The following is a 27,195-nucleotide window of genomic DNA, read 5'->3' on the forward strand; positions in this document are numbered from 1 at the left end:
ATCACACTGACAGAACCACAGGCACATAGACACAGGCAACAGAGCATGCACAATGTCGGCACTAGTACAGTGTATATCCACCTTTCGCAGCAATGCAGGCTGCTATTCTCCCATGGAGACGATCGTAGAGATGCTGGATGTAGTCCTGTGGAACGGCTTGCCATGCCATTTCCACCTGGCGCCTCAGTTGGACCAGCGTTCGTGCTGGACGTGCAGACCGCGTGAGACGACGCTTCATCCAGTCCCAAACATGCTCAATGGGGGACAGATCCGGAGATCTTGCTGGCCAGGGTAGTTGACTTACACCTTCTAGAGCACGTTGGGTGGCACGGGATACATGCGGACGTGCATTGTCCTGTTGGAACAGCAAGTTCCCTTGCCGGTATAGGAATGGTAGAACGATGGGTTCGATGACGGTTTGGATGTACCGTGCACTATTCAGTGTCACCTCGACGATCACCAGTGGTGTACGGCCAGTGTAGGAGATCGCTCCCCACACCATGATGCCGGGTGTTGGCCCTGTGTGCCTCGGTCGTATGCAGTCCTGATTGTGGCGCTCACCTGCACGGCGCCAAACACGCATACGACCATCATTGGCACCAAGGCAGAAGCGACTCTCATCGCTGAAGACGACACGTCTCCATTCGTCCCTCCATTCACGCCTGTCGCGACACCACTGGAGGCGGGCTGCACGATGTTGGGGCGTGAGCGGAAGACGGCCTAACGGTGTGCGGGACCGTAGCCCAGCTTCATGGAGACGGTTGCGAATGGTCCTCGCCGATACCCCAGGAGCAACAGTGTCCCTAATTTGCTGGGAAGTGGCGGTACGGTCCCCTACGGCACTGCGTAGGATCCTACGGTCTTGGCGTGCATCTGTGCGTCGCTGCGGTCCGGTCCCAGGTCGACGGGCACGTGCACCTTCCGCCGACCACTGGTGACAACATCGATGTACTGTGGAGACCTCACGCCCCAAATGTTGAGCAATTCGGCGGTATGTCCACCCGGCCTCCCGCATGCCCACTATACGCCCTCGCTCAAAGTCCGTCAACTGCACATACGGTTCACGTCCACGCTGTCGCGGCATGCTACCAGTGTTAAAGACTGCGATGGAGCTCCGTATGCCACGGCAAACTGACGGCGGCGGTGCACAAATGCTGCGCAGCTAGCGCCATTCGACGGTCAACACCGCGGTTCCTGGTGTGTCCGCTGTGCCGTGCGTGTGATCATTGCTTGTGCAGCCCTCTCGCAGTGTCCGGAGCAAGTATGGTGGGTCTGACACACCGGTGTCAATGTGTTCTTTTTTCCATTTCCAGGAGTGTATTTACAAATGTATTATATGTATCTTCTTATGTACCGTAGTTATATATGCTTTTATATATATTTCTTGCTACTGACTCAACTGCTTGACATGTACTTATATGTGATTTCTGTCAATTTGTGTTTACAATAATCATGTAGATTATATACAGTTTTGGAAATGTTATGGCATAATGTTTCTGTGAAGAAGATATTGACATCTGTTAAACCAACACTAAGTAAGTTTCTGTAATACACTTCTTATAGTTCACGTAAAAGTACGATCAAGGTCTACGGATTTATAAAAACCCTAATTATGTAGGCTTCTGAAGATGATAATTTGGTTTGTTGAAACCGTAAAAGCGGTGGCTCGTTATTTTCAGGTTACTATTCCTTGCTGTAGGGGTTGTGACTTTTGATAAAACAGAGGGCACTACTTCCACCACATCAAGTGGATTTCGTGCTCACGTACTCACACTGAGCCGTGAACACTTCCCAGAGTATCAGTAGGGAATAGTTGAAAAGTATTATTAGTATTATCGGTATGCGTGCAATGGTCGTGCCAGGCGCGCGATATTGTACCTTTATCCTATCGTTAATGGCGCGAGACCTGCACGACCTTATAGCAACCGTTATAGTTCTCCATTATTCTGTGACACTAGGGGTGATTTTACGTAATGGAAGGGAGCATGTAAGATTCACAGACTCATTTATTAAACAGTTGAGAACAATAATACAACCAAATGGGGATGGGGGAAGAAAGATTCGAGTTCAGCAGCCTGCCCCAGCGTACGTTCATAACAAGCCACGATAGCAGGAGAAAAGGAATTGTAGTAACGATCACCGTATTATCAAATGGGGTCCCATTTAGTAAAGGAAGGGGTTGCAGGCATGCAACGACCACCACCATAAATCAGCCAAAAACTAAGAAAGATGGTACTGTGCGTGAATCGCTAGGTAGCCTCCAGTACTAAAGGAATAAAACCCGCAAGACGTGAAACTATTCACAATGACCTATAAGGTTCCCTCTGGGCCGCAGGGCGCGAATCTACAATGCACGTCGGCGCTCATGCTTACCGAACTTCATCTCCTGGAAGCAGCATCTCCGGTCTCTGGCACGGTCACACTAGAACTGAACTACTACCCCTTTGTCCACCATCCACCCGAAGAAGGCGGTTGGCTCCTACCGGCGAAAAATGGGCGCGCACCTGAACTGGCCAATCAGAGGACCGGAATTTCACAGGGAGGCGACCTCGCGACGTTAAAATCGAGCAGAAATAGCAGTTACAAGGTTGGTAAGGCAGGTTGGGGAACTGAGAACAGAAGAAACTTTGGCCGCAACTGACCGGAAAAGGGATGGGAAACGGGAAGCCATCATGGCTGCTAGGAAGACTGCTACCCTCGCCCTTAAATAAAGGAAACTTCTAGCGCCAAGTTCCTCTCACAGATCAGTGAGAGACAAGCTGTAAAAATCGTCAAATAAATCAGGCAACCCATACAAATTATTAATATTACCTGAATTATTATTTTACGGAATACCAGAATGCTGGGATTAGAAATATGAAATACGAGCACTGAATGGTGAAGGAAGTGCACGTCTTTCAACCGGTAAAACGAAACACAAATATCTGTGCAAGTGATGACTGAATTTTATTCTGAAATACACTCTAATACACAAAAAAATCGCCACTCCTCGAAGGAATTATCTGAATTGGACTGGAACCGGTACATGTAGAAGCAAATGATTAAAATTCCAGAAGAATTGAGTGATTCATTCAAGGGAAAGAGCTTCAGAAGCTGAGCAAGTCAATAATGCGTCGGGCCTTGCGTAAGCAGTTATTCGGCTTGGCATCGATTGATAGAGTTGTTTGATATCTTGCTGAGTCGTATCATGTGAAATTCTGTCCAGTTCTGTCTTCACCTTGGAATATCACTGACTGGAGTAGAATTGTCTTCAGTAATGCTTCCTGCGTCCAAATGAGCCCCAACGACCAACAAAGCCATGTCTGGAGGCGCCCCAAGCGTTGGTGGGACACTAATCTGAATGTTGCCCGCCATACGGCCTGACGACCAGGTCGGGTTGACGGAGGAGATAGAGAAGATCGAAAGAAGAGCGGCGCTTTTCGTCACAGGCTTATTTGGTAGCGTGATAGCGTTACGAAGATGTTTAGCAAACTCAAGTGGCAGACTCTGCAAGAGAGGCGCTCTGCATCGCGGTGTAGCTTGCTGCCCAGGTTTCGAGAGGGTGAGTTTCTGGATGAGGTATCGAATATATTGCTTCCCCCTACTTATACCTTCCGAGGACATCACGAATGTAAAATCAGAGAGATTCGAGAGCGCACGGAGGCTTTCTGGCAGTCGTTCTTCCCACGAACCATACGCGACTGGAACAGGAAAGGAAGGTAATGACAGTGGCACGTAAAGTGCCCTCTGTCACACACCGTTGGGTGGCTTGCGGAGTATAAATGTAGATGTAGTGACGATAAGGGGTGCCATTTCTTTTTGTAGCAGGACCCTTTTGGTTGTCATGTGCGGCACCCTTAGAGCACAACAATACGTCGTCGATATTCGACGCCCTGTTTTGTTGCCCTACGTGGCGAGCCATCCTGCACCTAAATTTCAGCAAGATAATGTCTGTCCGCACAGGGCGATAGTTTCCGCTGCTTGTCTACGTGTTTGCCAAGGATAACTTAGGCCAGCAAGGTCACCGGATCTCTCCTGAATTGAGAACGTCTGGAGTACTGTGAGCAGGACCCTCCAATCAGGTTGGGATTTTGACGTGTAATGCACCAGTTGGACAGTATTTGGCATGAAACCTCTCAGGAGGACATCCAGCGACTCTATAAATCAATGCCAAGCTGAATAACTGCTTGCATAATGGCCAGAGGTGGACCAACGCGTTATTGGCTTGCTCAATTTGTGAAACTCTTTCTCTTGAATAATCATCCAATTTTTCTGACATTGTAATCATTTGTTTGTCTGTAGATCTACATCATATCTACCGATTTCTGTTCCATTTGGGTAATTTCTTTGCAGTGCTTCGTTTTTTTCTCTTAGAGTTTATTTACTACAGTTGCTGGAAAAATACGCTACTGGCCATTAAAATTGCTACACCAAGAAGAAATGTAGATGATAAACGGGTATTATTGGACAAATATATTATACTAGAACTGACATGTGATTACATTTTCACGCAAAATGGGTGAGTAATCAGTACCCAGAACAACCATCTCTGGCCGTAATAACGGCCTTGATACACCTGGGGATTGAGTCAAATAGAGCTTGGGTGGCGTGTGCAGGTACAGCTGCCCATGCAGCTTCAACACGATACCACAATTCATCAAGAGTAGTGACTGGCGTTTTGTGACGAGCCAGTTGCTCGGCCACCATTGACCAGACGTTTTCAGCTGGTGAGAGATCTGGAGAATGTGCTGGCCAGGGCAGCAGTCGAATATTTTCTGTATCCAGAAAGGCCTGTAATGGACCTGCAGCCTGCGATCGTACATTATCCTGCTGAAATGTAGGGTTTCGCAGGGATCAAATGAAGGGTAGAGCCTCGGGTCGTAACACATCTGAAATGTAACGTCCACTGTTCAAAGTGGCGCCAGTGCGAATAAGAGGTGACCGAGACGTGTAGGCAACGGCACCCCATCCCATCACGCCGGGTGATACACCAGTATGACGATGACGAATACACGCTTCCAATGTGCGTTCACCGCGATGTCGTCAAACACGGATGTGACCATCATGATGCTGTAAACTGAACCTGGATTCATCTTAAAAAATCACGTTTCCCATTCGTGCACACAGGTTCGTCGTTGAGTACATCATCGCAGGCGCTCCTGTCTGTGATGCAGCGTCAAGGGTAACCGGAGTCATGGTCTCCGAGCTGATAGTCCACGCTGCTGGAAGCGTTGTCGAACTGTTCGTGCAGATGTTTGTTGTCTTGCAAACGTCCCCATCTGTTGACTCAGGGATCGAGACGTGGCTGCACGATCTGTTACAACCATGCTGATAAGATGCCTGTCATCTCGACTGCTACTGATACGAGGCCGTTTGGATCCAGCATTTACCCTCCTGAACCCACAGATTCCATACTCTGCTAACATTCATTGGATCTCGACGAACGCGAGCAGGAATGTCGCGATACGATAAACCGCAATCGCGATAGGCTACAATGCGACCTTTATCAAAGTCGGTAACGTGATGGTACGTATTTCTCCTCCTTACACGAGGCATCACAACAACGTTTCACCTGGCAACGCCGGTCAACTCCTGTTTGTGTAATGAGAAATCGGTTGGAAATTTTCCTCATGTCAGCACGTTGTAGGTGTCGGCACCGGCGCCAACCTCGTGTGAATGCTCTGAAAAGCTAATCATTTGCATATCAAAGCATCTTCTTCCTGTCGGTTAAATTCCGCGTCTGTAGCACGTCATCTTCGTGGTGTAGCAGTTTTAATGGCCAGTAGTGTAGTATCAATGAATGAAATAAAAAATGGCAATTTTAGAGTCTCACCCACACCCATGGTAAAATTTCAGTGGTGCCTGTGGGCCTCGCAAAGCTATCAGAAACAAAAGATGCTTAAGCTAGGAAAATCCATCCACAGACAGTAATGGTAAGCCGAAAGTGAGGTGACTCTTTCCTGGTTCCTACTAAATCCAAATTTTTCTCATTCACAGGACTTTTCAAACGTATCTCACATTTATATTTATATTTACGTGGCTCAGGGGTATATAAAATTTCCTGTAGTACATGTCCAGCATATTGGGCAGACAGGCAGAGCTTTCAACCTAAGATACAAAGAACATGTTTTAGGCAAAAAAGGCACTATTGTGCACAATTCAACATTTGCAGAACATATTTTCATAACAGGGCATAACCCCAATGAATTAAACGAAATGATAGTTCTGCATAGAGAAAAGAAAGGGAGAAAACTTGAAGTTGTGGAAGAACTTGAAATTTTCAGGCACACACCAAGTAAAGATGACATGTTGAATGAACAAGTACAGTTGAAAAACAGAAATCTCTTTAATGCTTTTAAACCAGTGCTCTCAGTTTTATGATACTTATAATCCAGGTTTTCGCCTCCTTTTCAGAAACATTATTTTACCTCTGTTAAGTTACGCTCATTTCTAACACACCAGATGACCCCTGAGTCCTAGTTATGCAAGCTTTCTTTTCAAATTTTGTGTCATATAATGAACATGTTCATCATTACATATGTAATTCCAGTCATGTTTAACTCTGGTTCTACCTGTGCTACGTAAAACATAGCGAACTTTGTACTACTTTATCCCGTTTGAAGGTCATTTATAAATGTTACTCAATAATTTGTAAAATAAGTTTTTGTTAAAAGCTATAGTGGCTATACGTATGATTTACTTCAGAAAATGTGTAATATACAAAATTGTTTTGCTCACGTTACTCGTGGCCCGCTTGTGGCGCGCCCTACATTACGTTTACTTGACAGCATGACTAGTTGCCACACAGTCAGTCTCCTCACACTACACCAGTGTTACATATGTTTTAATGTTTGACTTTTTGAAGAACATTATGTCTTATATTTTAATGTATGACTTGAGCAACTCAGCTCTTAAATCACTCTACATCTTTGACGATATGTTCTTCATGGAAGTACTATTTGTTTTACACTCGTTTACATTAATGTAAACTATTATTAGATAAGATATTTAATCTGACGCACTAATGATTGTCTGTCTATTATTTTTCTGCTTTCCGTGTATTTTATTAGCATCATCGACCCTGTGTTTTATGTTTTAAGCTCCGGAATTTTCTGCCATTTTACCTTTAAGTTACCGATTTTATCGCCAACTGTTATTATTTTTTCTTATCTTCATCTTTTTAAACCAAATTCCGTAGGCTGAAGAGCGGCGTAATAAGCTGCTGCCAGCCCACCCCCTTTAGGGGGAATAGAAACTCAATAAAGGAAAAAAAAACCACTCATGATGCCCTCTCTCCCTCCATTTATCCCTCCTATCAACTATGATCCTCACCCCGCCCCCTCCTTTCCTCCGTCCTTTCCCTGGGCTCCCTCTTCCCCCCTTCCATCCTATGTTTTCTCCCTTCCTAACCTCTCCCTACCTCCCTTCCCCCCCAGTCCTTTTGTATTCCCCTCCTCTGCCTTCCCCACTCCGTCACGTCTGCCCATCACCCCCCACCCCTCTAATGGGTCCTCATCCTCCATTGGCTCCTTTCCCCACTCTCCCCCTTCGCTTTTCCTCTCCTTCCCCCCTTTTTTTTCCCCCATCATCTGTCCAGGTTTCCCAGCACCTGCTCTCGGCTGTGGTATGTCATATTTGCCAACATTTTAGTGCAGTGTTCCAGGGAATTTTCAGTGTTGTTTCGTCTTTCCAAGTGTTGTGAACAGAAACTGTGCTGTCGCTGGGTGTGAATTTTATGTCTTTTGCGAACAGAAACCAGACTGTCGCCGTGTTTTTTAATTGTCTGTCTAATACACTCCTGGAAATTGAAATAAGAACACCGTGAATTCGTTGTCCCAGGAAGGGGAAACTTTATTGACGCATTCCTGGGGTCAGATACATCACATGATCACACTGACAGAACCACAGGCACATAGACACAGGCAACAGAGCATGCACAATGTAGGCACTAGTACAGTGTATATCCACCTTTCGCAGCAATGCAGGCTGCTATTCTCCCATGGAGACGATCGTAGAGATGCTGGATGTAGTCCTGTGGAACGGCTTGCCATGCCATTTCCACCTGGCGCCTCAGTTGGACCAGCGTTCGTGCTGGACGTGCAGACCGCGTGAGACGACGCTTCATCCAGTCCCAAACATGCTCAATGGGGGACAGATCCGGAGATCTTGCTGGCCAGGGTAGTTGACTTACACCTTCTAGAGCACGTTGGGTGGCACGGGATACATGCGGACGTGCATTGTCCTGTTGGAACAGCAAGTTCCCTTGCCGATCTAGGAATGGTAGAACGATGGGTTCGATGACGGTTTGGATGTACCGTGCACTATTCAGTGTCCCCTCGACGATCACCAGTGGTGTACGGCCAGTGTAGGAGATCGCTCCCCACACCATGATGCCGGGTGTTGGCCCTGTGTGCCTCGGTCGTATGCAGTCCCGATTGTGGCGCTCACCTGCACGGCGCCAAACACGCATACGACCATCATTGGCAACAAGGCAGAAGCGAGTCTCATCGCTGAAGACGACACGTCTCCATTCGTCCCTCCATTCACACCTGTCGCGACACCACTGGAGGCGGGCTGCACGATGTTGGGGCGTGAGCGGAAGACGGCCTAACGGTGTGCGGGACCGTAGCCCAGCTTCATGGAGACGGTTGCGAATGGTCCTCGCCGATACCCCAGGAGCAACAGTGTCCCTAATTTGCTGGGAAGTGGCGGTGCGGTCCCCTACGGCACTGCATAGGATCCTACGGTCTTGGCGTGCATCTGTGCGTCGTTGCGGTCCGGTCCCAGGTCGACGGGCACGTGCACCTTCCGCCGACCACTGGCGACAACATCGATGTACTGTGGAGACCTCACGCCCCACGTGTTGAGCAATTCGGCGGTACGTCCACCCGGCCTCCCGCATGCCCACTATACGCCCTCGCTCAAAGTCCGTCAACTGCACATACGGTTCACGTCCACGCTGTCGCGGCATGCTACCAGTGTTAAAGACTGCGATGGAGCTCCGTATGCCACGGCAAACTGGCTGACACTGACGGCGGCGGTGCACAAATGCTGCGCAGCTAGCGCCATTCGACGGCCAACACCGCGGTTCCTGGTGTGTCCGCTGTGCCGTGCGTGTGATCATTGCTTGTACAGCCCTCTCGCAGTGTCCGGAGCAAGTATGGTGGGTCTGACACACCGGTGTCAATGTGTTCTTTTTTCCATTTCCAGGAGTGTATTTTAACTGTCTGTTTCGTATGTATTTTATTAGCCTCATCATCCATTTGTTCTATGTTTTAAGTTCCACGGTTTTTTCGCAATGTTACCGTTTAAGTCTCCAATTTTATCGCCTGTTTTTATTATATATTATCTTCACCTTTTTAAAACAAAGTCTGCAGGATGAAGAGCGGCATACTAAGCTGCTGCCAGCCCGCCACCTTCGGGGGGAATCGAAATTCAATAAAGCAAAAAAAAAATACTCATTTTAGATAATTACCTTACCTTCTGATGAAGTCACGCTTAGAGGTGACGAAAGCAGGTCAAGGTATACAGAAAATTTATGCAACTAACTGGCAGATTTTTACATATTTTTCAAAAAACCATTTATACACTACTGGCCATGAAAATTGCTACACCACGAAGATGATGAGCTACAGACGCGAAATTTAACCGAGAGGAAGAAGATGCTGTGATATGCAAATGATTAGCTTTTCAGAGCATTCACACGAGGTTGGCGCCGGTACCGACACCTACAACGAGCTGACATGAGGAAGGTTTCCAACCGATTTCTCATACACAAACAGCAGTTGACCGGCGTTGCCTGGTGAAACGTTGTTGTGATGCCTCGTGTAAGGAGAAGAAATGCGTAGCATCACGTTTCCGACTTTGGTAAAGGTCGGATTGTAGCCTATCGCGACTGCCGTGTATCGTATCGCGACATTGCTGCTCGCGTTGGTCAGGATCAAATGCTTGTTAGCAGAATATGGAATCGGTGAGCTCAGGAGGGTAATACGGCACACCGTGCTGGATCCCAACGGCCTCGCATCAGTAGCAGTCGAGATGACAGGCATCTTATCAGCATGGTTGTAACAGATCGTGCAGCCACGTCTCGATCCCTGAGTCAACAGATGGGGACGTTTGCAAGACAACAAACATCTGCACGAACAGTTCGACAACACTTCCAGCAGCATGGACTATCAACTCGGAGACCATGACTCCGGTTACCCTTGACGCTGCATCACAGACAGGAGCGCCTGAGATGGTGTACTCAACGACGAACCTGGTGCACGAATGGCAAAACGTTTTGGATGAATGCAGTTTCTGTTTAGAGCATCATGATGGTCACATCCGTGTTTGGCGACTTCGCGGTGAACGCACATTGAAAGCGTGTATTCGTCATCGCCATACTGGCGTATCACCTGGCGTGATGGTATGGGGTTGACATTGGTTACACATCTCGGTCACCACTTGTTTGCGTTGGTGGCACTTGGAACAGAGGACGTTATATTTCAGTTGTGTTACGACCCGCGACTCTACCCTTCATTCGATCCTGTGAAACCCTACATTTCAGCAGGATAATGCACGACGGCATGTTGCAGGTACTGTACGGGCCTTTCTGGATACAGAAAATGTTTGACTGCTGTTCTGGCCAGCACATTCTCCAGATCTCTCACCAATTGAAAACGTCTGGTCAATGGTGGCCGAGCAACTGGCTCGTCACAATACGCCAGTCACTACTCTTGATGAACTGTGGTATCGTGTTGAAGCTGCTTGGGCAGCTGTACCTGTACACGCCATCCAAGCTCTGTTTGACTCAATGCCCAGGTGTATCAAGGCCGTTATTACTGCCAGATGTGGTTGATCTGGATACTGATTTCTCAGGATCTATGCACCCAAATTGCGTGGAAATGTAATCACATGTCAGTTCTAGTATAATATATTTGTCCAATGAATACCCGTTTATCATCTGCATTTCTTCTTGGTGTAGCAATTTTAATGGCCAGTAGTGTATTTGTGCATTCCACAGCACCTTCCCCAGCCAGCAGGTTCAGAATTGGTTGCAAGGAGTCTGCCGTTGTGCCAGACTCCGGACTCGGTCACTAGGTGCCTACAGTTGTGCTCTGGACGCGGGTATCACCCTGACGGTGGACGTGCATCGCCCAGCGGAGAGCAGAGTGTTCGAGCAGTGTGGTGCGTGTTACAGGATGGGCATGCAGCTGCCAGCCGCCTGGCAGGGCATGCCGGGCCAGCCGCAGATCCCGGCGGCGGCGCAGCAGATGGCGGCGGCGGCTCAGGGCGCGGCCATGCAGCAGCCGGCCGGCATGATGGCCTACCCCATGCAGCAGTTCCAGGTACGACCAGGCCCAGCTCGCCTGCATGACCCCGGCTGCCTGCCGCCACCCGGCCCTTCAGCGTTCGCGACGGCTTCCCCACTCCTCTCCCCACCCGACTCCCTATACGACACCGCGGAAGCACCTGCAGGGACGAACAGGGTCCTTTCTCCAGTGGTCTGACATACATGGTACCTGATCAAAAGTATCTGGACACTTATTTGTGGACACGGATCATCCTTCGCCTTTATGAAGACTTGAACTCTGCTGGGGACCTTCCAGTTCGTCCTGAAGAGTAGGGCCCAGAGCACGTGATCAAGGTGGACGCTAGGTTCTCGAGCAAAGTCTACATCCTATCCTGTCCCAAAGATGAAATGAAATGTGCATGTGGCTAGAGCCTGCCGTGGGGTAGACCGGTCGCCTGGTGAAAGTCTTTTTAGTTGAGGCCACTTCGGCGAGTTGCTTGTCGATGAGAATGAAATGATGAATAAGACAACACGCAGCCAGTCCCCAGGTGGAGAAAATCTCCAACCCAGCTGGCAGTCCCCCCTGCCCCGCATTCTGCTGCACTTATTGCTCAACTGTGGAGATGGACGTACCAAAGATGTTCCACTAGGTTCACACTGAGACTCTGGGCAGGCCACTCCAGTTCAGGAATATTACGGTCTACAGGCCATTGTCTCACAGATGCTATCTTATGACGATGTGCGTTCTCATACTGGGACAATCATACTATCCTAACACTTCCCCTACTGTGAGCACTAAACAGTACTGTAAAATGTGTCCATATCCTTCTGCATTAAGCACTTTCATAATCCCAACCATGGAAACCATGGAAAAAAGCTCCATACTCCTCGGTAAACCACATGATGGCTGGTAACGTTCCCCAGGCATTGGCCAAACCCAAACTCTTCTATCGCATTGCCACAGTTTATAGTGTGATCCATCACTTCAGATCACTCGTTTCCAATCCAGTGGCGTCCCTCTTTGTATGACCTCAGACGTCACTAAGCACTGACTAAAGAAATGCGTGGCCTCTGAGAAACTGCTCAACCACTGCATCCCATCATTTTAGCTCCCTACGCACAGTCATCGTACTGTAGCGCTTTGGAACTCACGACTGAGTCCTTCCGCTGATTTCATACGATATTTTATAACCACCCTCCTCAATGCCTTATGATCCTCTCCGTCTTGATCTTGGTGTAGCTGTAGTTGTTTCTTCACTTTTACACCGTACAGACGTATCATCAACAGTGGGCTTGAGGAACTTTAGATGAGATGAAATGTCCCTGATGATGATGATGATGATGATGATGATGATGATGGAGACAACACACAGCCAGTCCCCAGGTGGAGAAAATCTCCAACCCAGCTGGCAGTCCCCCCGCCCCCCTCGCATTCTGCTGCACTGATCGCTCAACTGTGGAGATGGACGTACCAAAGATATTCCACTAGGTTCACACTGAGACTCTGGGCAGGCCACTCCAGTTCAGGAATATTACGGTCTACAGGCCATTGTCTCACAGATGCTACCTTACGGCGATGTGCGTTCTCATACTGGGACAATCATGCTATCCTAACACTTCCCCTACTGTGAGCACTAAACAATACTGTAAAATGTGTCCATATCCTTCTGCATTAAGCACTTTCATAATCCCAACCATGGAAACCATGGAAAAAAGCCCCACACTCCTCGGTAAACCACATGATAACTGGTAACGTTCCCCAGGCATTGGCCAAACCCAAACTCTTCTATCGCATTGCCACAGTTTATAGTGTGATCCATCACTTCAGATCACTCGTTTCCAGTCCAGTGGTGTCTCGCTTTGTATGGCCTCAAATGTCACTAAGCACTGGCTAAAGAAATGCGTGGCCTCTGAGAAACTGCTCAACCACTGTATCCCATCATTTTAGCTCCCTACGCACAGTCATCGTACTGTAGCGCTTTGGAACTCACGACTGAGTCCTTCCGCTGATTTCATACGATATTTTATAACCACCCTCCTCAATGCTTTATGATCCTCTCCATCTGGATCTTGGTGTAGCTGTAGTTGTTTCTTCACTTTTATACCGTACAGACGTATCATCAACAGTGGGCTTGAGGAGCTTTAGATGAGATGAAATGTTCCTAGTGACATCCAATGGGTATCTGACGTTTGACGTAACTCAAATGGCTCAAATGGCTCTGAGCACCATGAGACTTAACTTCTGAGGCCATCAGTCCCCTAGAACTTAGAACTACTTAAACCTAACTAACCTAAGGACATCACACACATCCATGCCCGAGGCAGGATTCGAGCCTGCGACCGTAGCGGTCGCGCGGCTCCAGACTGTGGCGACTAGAACCGCTCGGCCAATCCGGCCGGCCTTTGACGTAACTGACGTCTCCTTAGCTACCCATTCTGTTTTATTGATATACTGATAACTGGTCGCTGGAGAAAAAAAAAACTGTCACTTGATGTTCGGCAATTCAACGTCATTCACGCGTTTCGAGTAAACTCATCCTCAGAATATCAAAAGAAGGGGATCCGTACAGACGGTATGGCGTCGTGTACAAATAACAAATTGTAAACTGCATAACGCCATACCGTGTGTATGAAGCCCCTTACTTTCTTTAATACTATGCAGATGAGTTTCTTCGAAACACGTAGATAACGCTGAGCTGCTGAACATGAAGTGACAGATTGCTGCCTCGGGATTACGGTGTAATGGGTTCGATTCCTGCCTGGGTCGGGCATTTTCTCTGCCCGGAGATTGTGTATTCGTGTTGTCATCATCATTCGGCAAAGTGGCGAGACTGGACAGTAAAGAAATTTGGAATTCAAGTGGGCGCTGATTACCACGCAGTTGAGCTCCCCACAAACCAAATATCATCATCATCATCACCATACTGTGACCAATTCCACATTACGTAGTAATTAATGTCCAGATATTTTTGGTGACATAGTGTATAACTCCAACTTAGGTGGCACGTGGTTAAAAGTCTGGACGCACAAACAAGAAAAGTGGGTTTCAAATCGCTGATCGTCCACCAGTATCTGGATTAATGTCCGTAGTTTTCCTAAAGTGCTTAAAGAGAGTAATGGGGTGGTTCCCTTAAAAAGCACACTGCAGACTCCCTTCCGAAATTTTCCCTTAATGACCTCATCGACGATGGGGCTTTAACTCCAGACACCCTTCCTTCGATTTTTGTTGCCATACATACGCCTGAAACTCCTCGCCTCGTGATATTTCAGTTGATATGGTATAAGCCACTTCTTTTATCGAAAACTGTCTGAACGCCGCTGTAATCCGAGGCATATGAGCAATGAATGGTGGCCTTATGAACTATGTATTACTTCTCATAGCGGAAACGTTTCAAACATATATGATATGTTGGGCCAACAGTACTCTAATAATGTCCGAGTCCCGGTATGTTGGCGGATAAGGGAAGTCTTCCTCATAATCACGGTACATGTAGAAGATATAGGGATGTATGTGTCTCTGGCGGTGATTTTTCGGAGGGTGGGAGGGGGGCGGGGGTGTTTGAACCAAGACCATCTTTCGGAGACCTGTTCCACAATTATTTCGTTGTGAGTATAGGACCATCTGAAAACGGTATGACTGCCAAAACCGTTGCAGAATCATTACCAAGTCGGTGGCTGCTTCTATAGTTACACTAATTTTCTACATACAGAAGCAGTCTAAGGTTGAGTTGTGGCATGGGTTTTAACAAGCACACAATTCAAGATACGAATGAAAAAGTGACTGGGCACTTCTCGTGAAGCTGCAGTGTGTCTCTTCATGGATTCATTTAACTCATATGGGATTCATAAAGTAGTATGAACCACCAATTAATTATCCAGAGTCTTCCTAGGAAACGATGGATATAAATCCTGAAGGGTGCTCGGTTAACTGGATGATACATTATTCTTCTCAATGAAAACTTTCCTCTTTCTGATTTTCATGTGTAAGGTACTCATTTTATTTTCAACTGTATTTCGCAGTGGTTCGATCGCACTGAATCCGGCAATTGATGAGGCGAAGAGTGACCTGTTAATTCGCCCTCACAATCGACAAAACAACTGCACCCGTTTCAATCTGTATGCGTTTGAGCACTATCACCATTACACACACAGCAGTTGCTGTAAATACGTCCTCCTCCATTAAAAGAGTATGGTCACGTGTTGTGCACTCACAGAGGTTAGATTGCCCTGCAAGGGGCCTCCCGGCCAAAGACGCCAACGCTCACAGAGGTTAAAAGAAATATTTCCTTTCAGGGGGGCTAGTTTTCCACAAGAAAGCGAAAAGACGCGCTAACACACACACGCACGCACGCACACACACACACACACACACACACACACACACACACACACACACACACACACACACACACACAATACATACACATACACATACACAAGCTCGCGCGCGCTTGCGGGGTAGGAGCGAAAAAGAGGATGTAATAGAAATTCTAGAATCCCGAAAGAAACATAAGCTCTGGAAGCGTATTTCCGTTGGTTGGGAAAACTTACATCGGAGTTACTTCCTACACGAATCACGCAACCTTCAAATACCTGATATCACTTTTTGAGTGTAATTTCCTGCTTTGCATCTCAAACGACATTAGCTCTTCAATTCTGCAGTTTTTTTCAAACGTCTTACAGCATTTACACCAAAATTTTCCTCGTAATACTCTGAATTGCTAATATCCTTCTTATCTTTATTTTCGTCCTGCAGTGACTGCCGCCCCACTATATACATTCCTTCCATACAAAGCCAGACCACCCCATCTATCCGAACCTAATTTTTTATAATGGCCGAAGCAGCGCTTAAGATCAAAAGGCGTACAACGCCGTACTTTTTTATATATTTACTGCCTCTATAGAGGACAGTCCAATGAAATGTTGCCGTCGATAATTATATTGTTGACTTGTCCGTGGTATTTCAGAGCTTGCTGAATGAGCAGTTTGTTTCACACATTAAGCATGAGGAAACCCTGAGAAAGATTTGCTTACTGTTGTCAGATTAGTTTGGTAGGCGCTTCGTAATGACCTTCTCTCAACTGGGTTGCGTACCGCGACTTCTCCAAAGACTTCCAGATGTTGCAGCTTTTGCACGTTATACAATCTCTCCGTAGTGTATGTTGAGCGTATGCACGCAGTGGTGCTTCATTGCAGCAGCCGGAGCGTCCTAAAATGTAAACATACATCCGAGGCGATTAAAAAGTTTGCACGGACGTCCGCCCGTTAAATTCCCTTAGGGATGCTAGTCAAGACTTCTTCAGCTGATTGGGTATCATTAAAAACGTAGAAGTTTTATGATGATTTCAAGACAGTCACGCTTTTGAGAGTAATGTGACACGAAACATTTCTGAAGAAACCTTGTCATTTCACTGCAACTGAAGCATAAAACACTGCAACTGAAGCAGCAAAAGGAGATATGGTTCAAAATAATCTGATGTACCTTCTAAGTATGTTTCAATGTATCAGATGTTTAACTTTTTGGCACTGCCGTACTTTCGAAGTCTTTGATGACATCAAAATAGAAGGAAAGGAAGCAATGGATTCTATTACGAAGCTTCCTGATATAATAAATGTATATCTCCCTGCATTATATTAGTATGCAACGGAAACGAATATAATTCATTTGTCGTTTGTCATGTATGGACGTCTCTTTGACTCTTAACTAGAAAAATCTGCATGTCTGTTAAATCCAGCCTGAAAGAATTTGTAGTGTCAACAGCGTCAATTTTACTAGTAACAGATGCACAACATAATATGATTAAAAAAACCGTACTGCTATTGTTACCTTCAAAAGTCACCTCTCTTACACTGTATAATTTTCAGTAGATTTATGAAATAGCTACGGTACATTTTTGAATTATACTGACAATGTCAATGTTGCTCTCGCCAAACATTGCCACATGGCCAGATCACAAAATCTTTAGCAGACATCTCTGTCGCGCCCTCTGTTACGAACAGGCAAACCGAAACATACATGCACTGTTGACAAATAGAGCAGTATTTGACAAGTGATTATTGTTTTATTAATATCATAGTCGTTATCACTTTATTACATTGAAGTGTAGCGGAATCATCAGAGATATTATAAAACCTAAGCAAATTTTTCGTTTCAAAATAAGTGGTGTATATGTTTGTTACTTTTTCTATAAAGCTAAGCATGTCTTAGAAATCACGGAAGAAATTTTTTGTGCTTGCAATAAGAATGTCCGCAACAGTAGGAAATGTGAAACTTTGTCATCATTGTTGTTATTAGTTACACTTGCATGCTTTGTTTAATGACTATTTTGCCTAAAGTAGACTTTTACATTTATATGTTTTCATTTGTTTACTCATAAATGAGAAAATAACTACACTGCCTGACAAAAAAGAAAAAAAAATGATGCACCCAGAAGGGTAGCAGGAAACGAAATGGAACTTCACAGGTTTGAGAGGGTATGCAATGTTATTTCAGTGACTACGAAATCGAGTCAAATTTACTGAGATCTAGGCAGTATGAGCCCTCTTATGAGTGTGACGTTGTACCCGCTCTGGCCTTGGTGCGTGAAATTTGGAAATTTGTGGTAATGTCTTATGGGACCAAACTGCTGAGGTCATGGGTCCCTAGGCTTACACACTACTTAATGTAACTTACGCTAAGGACAACACACACACTCATGCCCGAGGGAAGACTCGAACCCCCGACGGAAGGAGCCGCAAGAATCTTAACAAGTCGCCTCGGACCACGCGGCTACCCCGCGAGTCCTGGATGCATGAACTGATTGCGTTGGACAGAGTGTAAGAAAGTCATTGATTCCACTCCTTAGGCAAGCTGACGCACAACTGTTGTGACAGGTCCTTCGTAATCCGGATTCAGGAACTGCTAGGGAGCTGACGTCCCATATGCTCCCACACATGTTCCATTGGGGCAGAAATGGACATGTTGCTGGGCACAGAAGTATGCAGACAGATTCCGGAAACAAGATCCATGTGTGTAAGAGTTTTTATCCTTTCTAAAAATCGCATCATGATACTATAGCGTGACAGGTTGTGCCGTCAGAGTTCCCTTCATCGCTATTAGGCGTGACCTGACTCATATCAGATGGATCCACACATCATGACGCCGAGAGTAACACCGCTGTCGTCTCCAAAACAATGGAAGAAGTCACCTCTCCCTAGGTTTTCGCCATGCTTGCCGACGAATGTACCATGAGTAGTGCCGAACCGCGATTCATCACAATAAGACGCCATTCATCAGCATTCCATGTTTCCCGTTTTACGACCCCACTCCAAACGCAGCCGTTTGAGTGTTGTGTTGACGACAGCGCACGCGCTGCATGGTAATTCCCTCGCCTGGCTGCTGCCAGTCCCGGATCAATGGTGTGGGATGACACAGAATGTAGTAACGAGTCCATTACTTGTTCTCGGATGGCTGGCGCGGATGTGGAGTCGCGATCTTCCCTTGTGGTTGTGGTCCACCGGAACCTTGACTACAGGCATGGCTGCCCCCACTTTATCATGCAGTCCAACACCTAGATACTGTCACCTCAGAATGCCCCAATAATCTGGATATGGCACAATTTGACCAGCCGGCCAAATGGCGACCCTTACTGAGGCACTTTTCAGTATGAGTCTGCCTCATTGCGTGCACTTCACGGTGATCAGTCAACATCTGACGCTCTTCACACCCAACTCTATAATCATTTATACACTCGCCGATGTGTATGTACAAATTTACATTGAGATCAGACGTGTCTTCTGGGCGCTTCACCTTTTCTGTCGGGTAGTGTAAATAGATGTGTGATCAATATTCCGAAACTGTTTTAAGCTTCGTTGTGTCCCAGGAAGAAATATAGGAAAAAACACGGATTTTGTTACAATAAGAAATGGTATTCTAATATGAAGAACCCAGCCATACTAAGCAGTTAATAAATTCATTATATGTTCTTATAGTTTCCTCTTGTAATCAATCTCATAACGCAAATTTTTTCTTTTATCATAAAGCATTTAGATTAGAGAAGGTATGAAAAATTTTGTTTTGTTAATCCAGATAAATGGCAAAATGCAAGAATAATTAATGGCCTAAAGTTTTAGACTAAGCTATGATGTCACTGAATCAGAAAGCTCATTCACCGTTTTTAGAGGATTTTTGTGTTCTGTTAAGATGTGTAGTAACTGCTCAAAATTAAAGTTTATCGCTCTAGCTGTACAATACTTCGATATCTGTAATGTGTCTGTTTATAAAGCCATCGTAAATGCATTGTTCAGTTCATTTGTGGAGGTATTGCTGTTTTGCAATAGCTATTTATTGGGCGGTGCCTAAGCGTGTGCCGCCTTGTCTAAATGGTGCATTGTGAAACTGACTCTTGCATTGCTCTCTTGTTGATAATTTTTAACATAATTTTTGGGATGATGTGGTGTGTGAGTGTGTTTGACATGCATGCCTCCTACTTTTGCTCCTTGCTATTTTTTTACTTGTTTTGTACCTCTTTGGGAAACCTCTTTCTTAACATCTTGCATGCTGTTTATAAAATCGCATGGGACTTGCGTAATTGTAGAAGATCATAAACATTGTAATATTATGATGAACAGGAATCTGGAGACATTTTCAAAACATTTTCTTGAGTCATTTCAAAACGTCACTGTCATATAGATAAAAGACTTTCATTAAGCACATTACAAGAAAATCACTCGAGTAATAACTGTTTCCAGTCACACTTCATTTTCTTCATTATGTTAAATTACCACAATTTGTTCATAAAAATCATTTTTTAACGGAAGAACAAGTTAGACTCTTTGTTATTTGAGACAGCATGAACATTCCGTGAAAAATAGATTGATTGCAGAATTCTTAACTGTAGACTCAATCCAGAAGATTGGAAAGTTGGCCTCACTAAAGAGGGTTCTTGTGTCTTTCTTTCAGGCACAGTGATATGCATATGATACAGTAGCCGGGCGGTCAGCCTCGGCAGCCAATCCACGCTCGTTAAACCAAGTGATAACTCAACCTTGCATGAGTAACAGATATACGTAACTACAGAACCACCTGCACCGCCATTCCGCTAGGCCTGCTGCAGCCTGCAACCTCTATATATATATTATATAAATAAATAAATAAATATAACTGTAATGGTAGAAAGCCCAAGGCTAGCTGTACATCCACCTGTGTCAGGCATTATGGTCTCAATACCGGAAAGTCAATAGTAGCTAGAAAAAAAAGAAAAAAATGAAAAAACCGCACGGTGGCTAGCGACTACTTCAAGCCCACTCTGTCGCAGCTGCACTAAAATCCATCCATTTTTCTCAACAGATTGAAAAGGAAAAAGTTTCACGTTTGTTCCGAGGAGCACTGTAACATTGTAATTAAAGCTGAAACACCCTGTGTTGCGTCGTGACTGCTTCGAAAAGCGGTACCTGGGTACCTCCCATCGAAGCATCGCAGACGTAACATTCAGAGCGCCGCCATACTTGATTCGTTCTCGGAAACGATCGTTGCATACTCTTACGAACTGTGAATCCAACAATAACTGCGCTTATTTTAGTTTCATCCACTCAAATTTCAGACGTTAGGAGGCCTGAATAGGAAAAAAAAGAAAGCGTTTGTTGTTCCCTAAGCTGCCTTACTACAATCCAAAAGACTGTGTGGAATGTTCAAACGAGATCGCTGCCGAACTTTCTAAACATGTTTAACCAATATTTCCCCCTGCATTTTCGGTTCACAACACATACAACTGCAGTGACAGAACATCTACACGATCCCACTTCGAAGCATTTTATACAGAATGTCAGACAAACAAAGGGCACGTAGATTTCGTGGTTATTTTTATACAAACTTTGTAAGCATTCATATAAATAATGTGTCAACTGAAATAAAAACTGCCGTAGAGAAACGTACTGCTGTTATAAATAGCGAGCTTCCGACTTAAATACCAATATCACTAGTTCAGCTGTCAAATATAGGGGAAAAAGCACAGTTATTGTTCATTCTCTGAAACATATTTTATTAAGCATTTTTTCTGAACGATCACTGTAGAAAGAGTCAAATATGGCCGCCAAATTCAGGCACTTCACTAAAACTATATATTTATTCAAATGAAACAATAGATTTCTTAGAGGACTCTAACATTTTGTACAATCCATTTGGTCATAGATTTTTATTAACCTAGTGTTATTAAGAGAATGACTCTGTAAATAAGTCAGTGTAAGTACATTCCACACTGGATGTGCATATGATTCTGCCTACAAGAAAAGGCACAAAACCGTTGTCTATGCGTCATTTCTTCAGAGAAGAAAAATATTTTAATCATAACTAAGAAATTGATTGCATTAGTAAGCTAACGCTGAAGTCCTGAAATTTGTTTCGTAGACAGCTGTATTTTATTTCTTTCGCCTTCAAGTGTGGTATGTATATCAACAAACAGGAACTTTCTCCATGAGGCTCGTTTGCATGATACTGGAGACAGGAGCCGTTGTTAATTTGTTTCCTTTGTTCTTCCGTCATCAGATACACATGAAATTACTCGGCACCTTTACCTACCCATGAACCACGTAGAAGCACCCAACACGCCTTCTTTTGACACCACATTTCTTTCTCTCGTAGTACAGCAACCAGGCATTCTTTCGCGGGTTTCATATCTGTTCCTACTAGCAAGCACATCTTTCATGGCAGCTGCAAAAGAGTAACCGCACTTCGAACGAACGACTGTCAAATCTTCGTAGCTTCATCATGGATCCCTGTAGTTTTGTTTACGCGGATCGTCGTCATCTTTCAAATATACCTAAGAGAGGGGAAGAAACACATTACAATATGTTTGTTTTTCTCACTTTAGTTTCATTGTTTATTTTCTTTCTCTCCCCCTTCCACTTTATTTTGATTTTGCGGTGACGTGCGACAAGTCACGAGCATGGCAGCAGGCACAGTTGGCGAAGAAACCTGCTCCATATCTTCCGCAGCGAATCCGCAATTCCGGAGGCGCGTCCGAAATTGCACGTCGCAAATCGCGCTTCTAAACTTGCGCGCGTAAGCTCTCGCGTCAGAAATCTCATCGCTTCGCTTGTAGCGCACGGAAGACGACTTGCGGCGGACGGGAGCATTTATATTCGCGAACTGTGCCCGCCGCCGAGACCTCCCCCTGTCCAATCCCGCGCCCTGGTGTGTCTGCTGAACTGTCGCCTCGCGCGCTCAACCTTCTTCCCTGGTAGCTCAAGATGTGATGTTTGTTTTGGCCGGCGCGCGGCTTCCGCAGTTGGCAGACGACGATTGGCTAGCTCCCAGTCTCCTGGTCTGATGGTAAGACGGCCAGGCCGCGAGCGACGAGTGTGAGTAGAGAGAGTGGTCGTGGTGGTGGTGGTGGTGGTGGTGACGGTGGTGACGATGACCCGCTGGGCTCGAGCGCACGCCCTCGCCGCTCTGCCCGACCCCTGCAAACAGCCAAAACTCTTGCATGCTAATTCTTCACTTCAATTTCTGTTCTGTTCTCAAACAACAAAAAAAATCAACAACTACTATTACAACAAAAAACACTTAGAAATAAAAGTAACAAGGATACACATTCGTAGAAAAAAACTGTGCAGATCTTTTTTTTTTTAATTATATATATATATAGGAGCTTATGAGGTGTTGGGGCAAAACTTGACAAAAGTTATAAATCAGAAGATTGCCTGAATCAGTCTCATAATGCTGAATGTAGGTTGTGTTTCGACACATGAGAAAAAATTTTCAAACACGAACATAAATACTGAGTGAAAATGGAGTCTGTCATACTTGAGAATACTACATAGATATAATTTAGGGAAAATGAACCTGACTTGTGTGAAACAGAAAGAATCTAAAATTTGGGGTGGGGCTTATTTTCATAGTACCGAGAAGTGTGGATAACATGGTTCATGTGTACTTGTTAAATGATAAGAAAATATAAGGGTCATCCCTTATAATATGTACAAAGTTCAGTGTAGCTAGCAGAGACAGAAAATACCCTTATGTAGATTGTAGATATTCACACCTTAGGTCATAAAACAATGGGAGTGTCAGGAAGAATTAACATTCTCTCCTGAAGGTCGGTTATTGATGATTATAAGAGGAAAATACCAAAAAAGATAGAAATGAGGTAACCATGCTAGTTATTTAGACTAGATTTTAAATGTAGTGTCGATAAATAGGAATATGTAACCCAATGTTAAAACTGTATCCGCCGTGAAAACCAAAATAATCGCATAGTAAGTTGGCTGAGGTGTCTAATCCACTGTACACAGAGGGAATTTTATATATATTTAAGAAAGATAACCACTGAAATAATAATATATATTATATAACGTGAAAGACGGACAGTAGGAGTAAACTTAGATAAAAATTAGTGTTGTTTGTAGGATGCCATTTAAGAAATCGGCATAGTGAAAAACATAGTGCTAGTATTCGTAGCTTTTGGAATGGTTTGTATATACGTGAGGATAGTGTTGTTAATTCCTTCTGCTTGTTTCAGATTTGACACCTCAGCTGAAAAAAAATATATTGTAGTAGGCATAACAAATTATATGTATGTGACCTTCCCATTTCTCCCCACTCCTTTACCCCGTTTTTGTTGGTCACTGCAAAACACTTGACTCAATGTCTTGCGGCATTCATCATTAGCAAAATCTAAAGCCAGTGATAAGCAGCTCCTCTTTCCCTGCTGGGAAATGAAAGACTGATATCAGATGCAAAGATTTTTAAATATAATGCGAAAAAATTACAGTATGAATTACAGTTTTTGCCGTTGGTATTTGCAGTTTATTTATTAGAGCAACAGATCGTCGAAACAGTTACTGGAAATAATGGTTTTAGTGAGACGATATCGCAGGGCAGTGTTCAACTTTTTTGCAGTGTGTTCTTCCTATAACACCACCAATATCATCACATTAGCCACTGGGCTTGTGCAAATCATTTACAGAACGTTGTTTAATCTTAGGCATGGCAACCTATTTGAAAGAAAAGACAGGTTTAACCAACAGCATCACAGTATAAATATGCACATGTTGTTAAAAGATACAAGCTTATTGCCACTGTATCCTTACACAACAACACATTACTCAAAAAGAGTGAGATTGGCTTCCATCTCACCTGCATAAAAATGTTAATGTAACTGGAAATATTTTGACTTGTGAATGAAGTGGTTCATAGTTTAAATGACGAAACAAGCACAGCAGTCATATAATTTTATATAAAGGTGTAATTAGAATATAGCAAGGTTTGCTGTTTCTTATTTTTAAAAGAAATTCGAACGGAGATTTATTACTACACGCATTATTGCAAATGGTGTTTTCATTCAATTTTGAAATTTTAAGAAAAGATATATAAAGAATTTAATTTACTATCAGATCCTACTTAGTTACACAATGATAGATTTATAAATACTAACTTTATTGCAAGTTAAAAAAGCAAAGCTCCAATTTGATATATTTGCAAATATTTTGTAATAATTAGTTTTTCATTTTGTACAAAGTGACTATTTTTGTTAAATATTTAAATCAAATAAACTTAAGAGTTTTAGGAAAGGAAATATACATGAACACTACAAATATTTGCAAGACATTAAATGGAGAGTTAGAAGATTTTGAATTATTTTATAAAGATATTCACCAGATGTTGCCCTATGCCCATAGTGGTGATTTGACATGTTATGTATTCTCTCCCCCCCCTTAAACCCACTCCTTGTTCCCTAGAGATGTTGCTTGGTAATATCAGGTTGTTTCTTCAAATGACACTTTGTTTCCAACATGTTGGTGTTTAGTGTTAAGTTGCTTAATGTGTATCAGTAAATACATTGCAATTTTTAAAGAAAAAATTGCTTATATCATGAAAGTTATCAATTTAAAATAGCCTAAACGTGGTGCCATGAATGGTGGAGAATATTTTGTACTCTGTGAGTGGAAGTGAAGTGTTTTGATACAAGATTTAAAGAAAAACACAAAAAAATCCGACAAGTATTAATATTGGAATCGCTTAATTTGACATAATGTGAACTGTCGTTGAGATTATGTTGTTTGTAAGACACAGTAATTTGCACACTAGATGTAGTTGCACTCAAAATAGCAAATGTGTGTGTGTATTTGTTTTCTATGTGATGGAAGGAAGCCACGTGAATGTAAATAAATGTGAAAATATGTGAAATTTCCCTTCGTGTATTTCCTACAGATAAATAGGTGAAAAGATGCAGCTAGACATAATTTATCACACGTAAATGAACCGTTATCAATTGAAGTTGCAACGAACTATAATGTAAGCCATCGAGCTGTGAATGTCACAAGCCATAGTATATTATTAAAAGCATGTTCAATGATAATGTGAAAGCACTGTAATTTATTTTTTGTGGGGGGAGGGAGGGAAACAAAAAGAGCTTCCAGTCATAAGTATGATTCTCTATATTTTTGGTATAGTGTGTTCCGGAAGAAGATTGGAAGTATTTCGAATAAGAGAGAACTATAAGTTGATCATCCTAACGGTAGCACGAACTTACATCATATTCGCTGAGTGAACAAACTAATGTAATTGCTGAATAGATAAGTCAGTTTTTGACTGTTTCCACCCGCTGGAAGAAGAATGACTGCAGGATGCGTACATACTGCTCTGGAGCTTTTGAGTTTTTTTTTTCTCGCAACGCTGAAGCTAACAACATCTCCAGTGACACGTTTCTCCTGCTAGCTACGTTCAGTGCGCATTAGAGTTGTGTGAAGGTCACAATGATCTGACGATGGAAAAATGTCAAATCATATCAGAAGTGTAGCCTTGAGTAAATTAATGACATATTTTTGACGGAAGGAGAAATGTAAGCGTGAATGATGAAGGGTCTGTACTTTCGCTCGTATACGGTTTGCGCTGGGCAGTAGCGACCAGGAGAAATCTGTCTACAGGAGATGTTGTCATGGGTAGAATATCATGACTGATGCAGAAAGCGATCTAGCAAATGAGATCAACCTAGGACCTCGCCCTCCTCACACACACACACACTCACCCCTGTACTCTGTGTAGCAAGTGTTTTATACCAGCAACAAAAGTAACATGTAATGAATAGTCCCATATGCTGGGGGTGAAAAATGGTATGTTAAATATAACCTAAGAAGTGAACCAAAATGTAGATAGCCTGAAACGAATACCTAGATTGGTAGTGGAGAATGGAATTGAGAATAAAGAAAGTTATAATAAAACTTTGTTTTACATTCATTTCTTTTCCCTCTCCTGCCCTTGAGCCATATTTCTTAATGCACCATTTTTCATCACGCTAAAATGAATAATAATTCTACCGTTGTGTACGGGAGATGCTGGCGAGAATGATTCCTATCTCATGGGCTGTAAGACACGGCAAACGATCATTAACGTACCTCTACCTCAGTCTACAACAGGAACACAGAGATGCAAACCACCATAAAATAAAGAGGATAATATTACAGACAATACTTTCGTGTCATTACTGAAAACACGAGGAAAAACTTAACTTTCTTACACTTACTCAGCAGCATAGCATACACTAGTAATAACATGAAAACTAATACCATCTCATTAATCCCATCTCATCCTTTTCATCTGTTGGGTGGGACTATTGCTGACAGGTTTTCCACAACACCAAGTGTGACAAGTGCGTACATACGTAAAAATTATGCCGGCAGTTTCATTCTCATGTACATCTACGCAGTGAGTAAACGTTTGAAGCTGCAAATTCCTCGGATAAAGAACTAATTTTCTGAAAATATTTTAAGCCCTGATAGATTCGTAACTGAGTAAGTCTTAGGGCATCTTTCGGTTAGTGGCATGACAGTTTCATGGAAGCTGCTGCAAAAATTTACGTTAGCGATACCGTAAACTAACAAAGCTGCGACGTTTAGTAACCAAGCACCATGCAGTCGGCATTGTGGAACACATTATTCAACGTAGATATGTTTAATGGCGATAG

At 43.9% G+C, this 27,195-nt stretch overlaps 1 protein-coding gene across 1 annotated transcript in view; it reads left to right on the top strand.

Annotated features, from left to right (window-relative positions):
* Positions 1-26,431, top strand: part of LOC124795057 (cytotoxic granule associated RNA binding protein TIA1) — a 1,004,170-nt gene extending 977,739 nt beyond the window's left edge. The window contains exons 7-8 of the mRNA XM_047258854.1: positions 11,162-11,309; positions 22,519-26,431. Of these exons, the coding sequence (XP_047114810.1) occupies positions 11,162-11,309; positions 22,519-22,560 (190 nt within the window). The 3' untranslated portion in view covers positions 22,561-26,431. The remainder of the gene's footprint in view (positions 1-11,161; positions 11,310-22,518) is intronic.
* The last annotated feature ends 764 nt before the right edge of the window (positions 26,432-27,195 follow it).

The sequence above is a fragment of the Schistocerca piceifrons genome, chromosome 4 (genome assembly GCF_021461385.2).
Source record: "Schistocerca piceifrons isolate TAMUIC-IGC-003096 chromosome 4, iqSchPice1.1, whole genome shotgun sequence".
NCBI lineage: Eukaryota > Metazoa > Arthropoda > Insecta > Orthoptera > Acrididae > Schistocerca > Schistocerca piceifrons.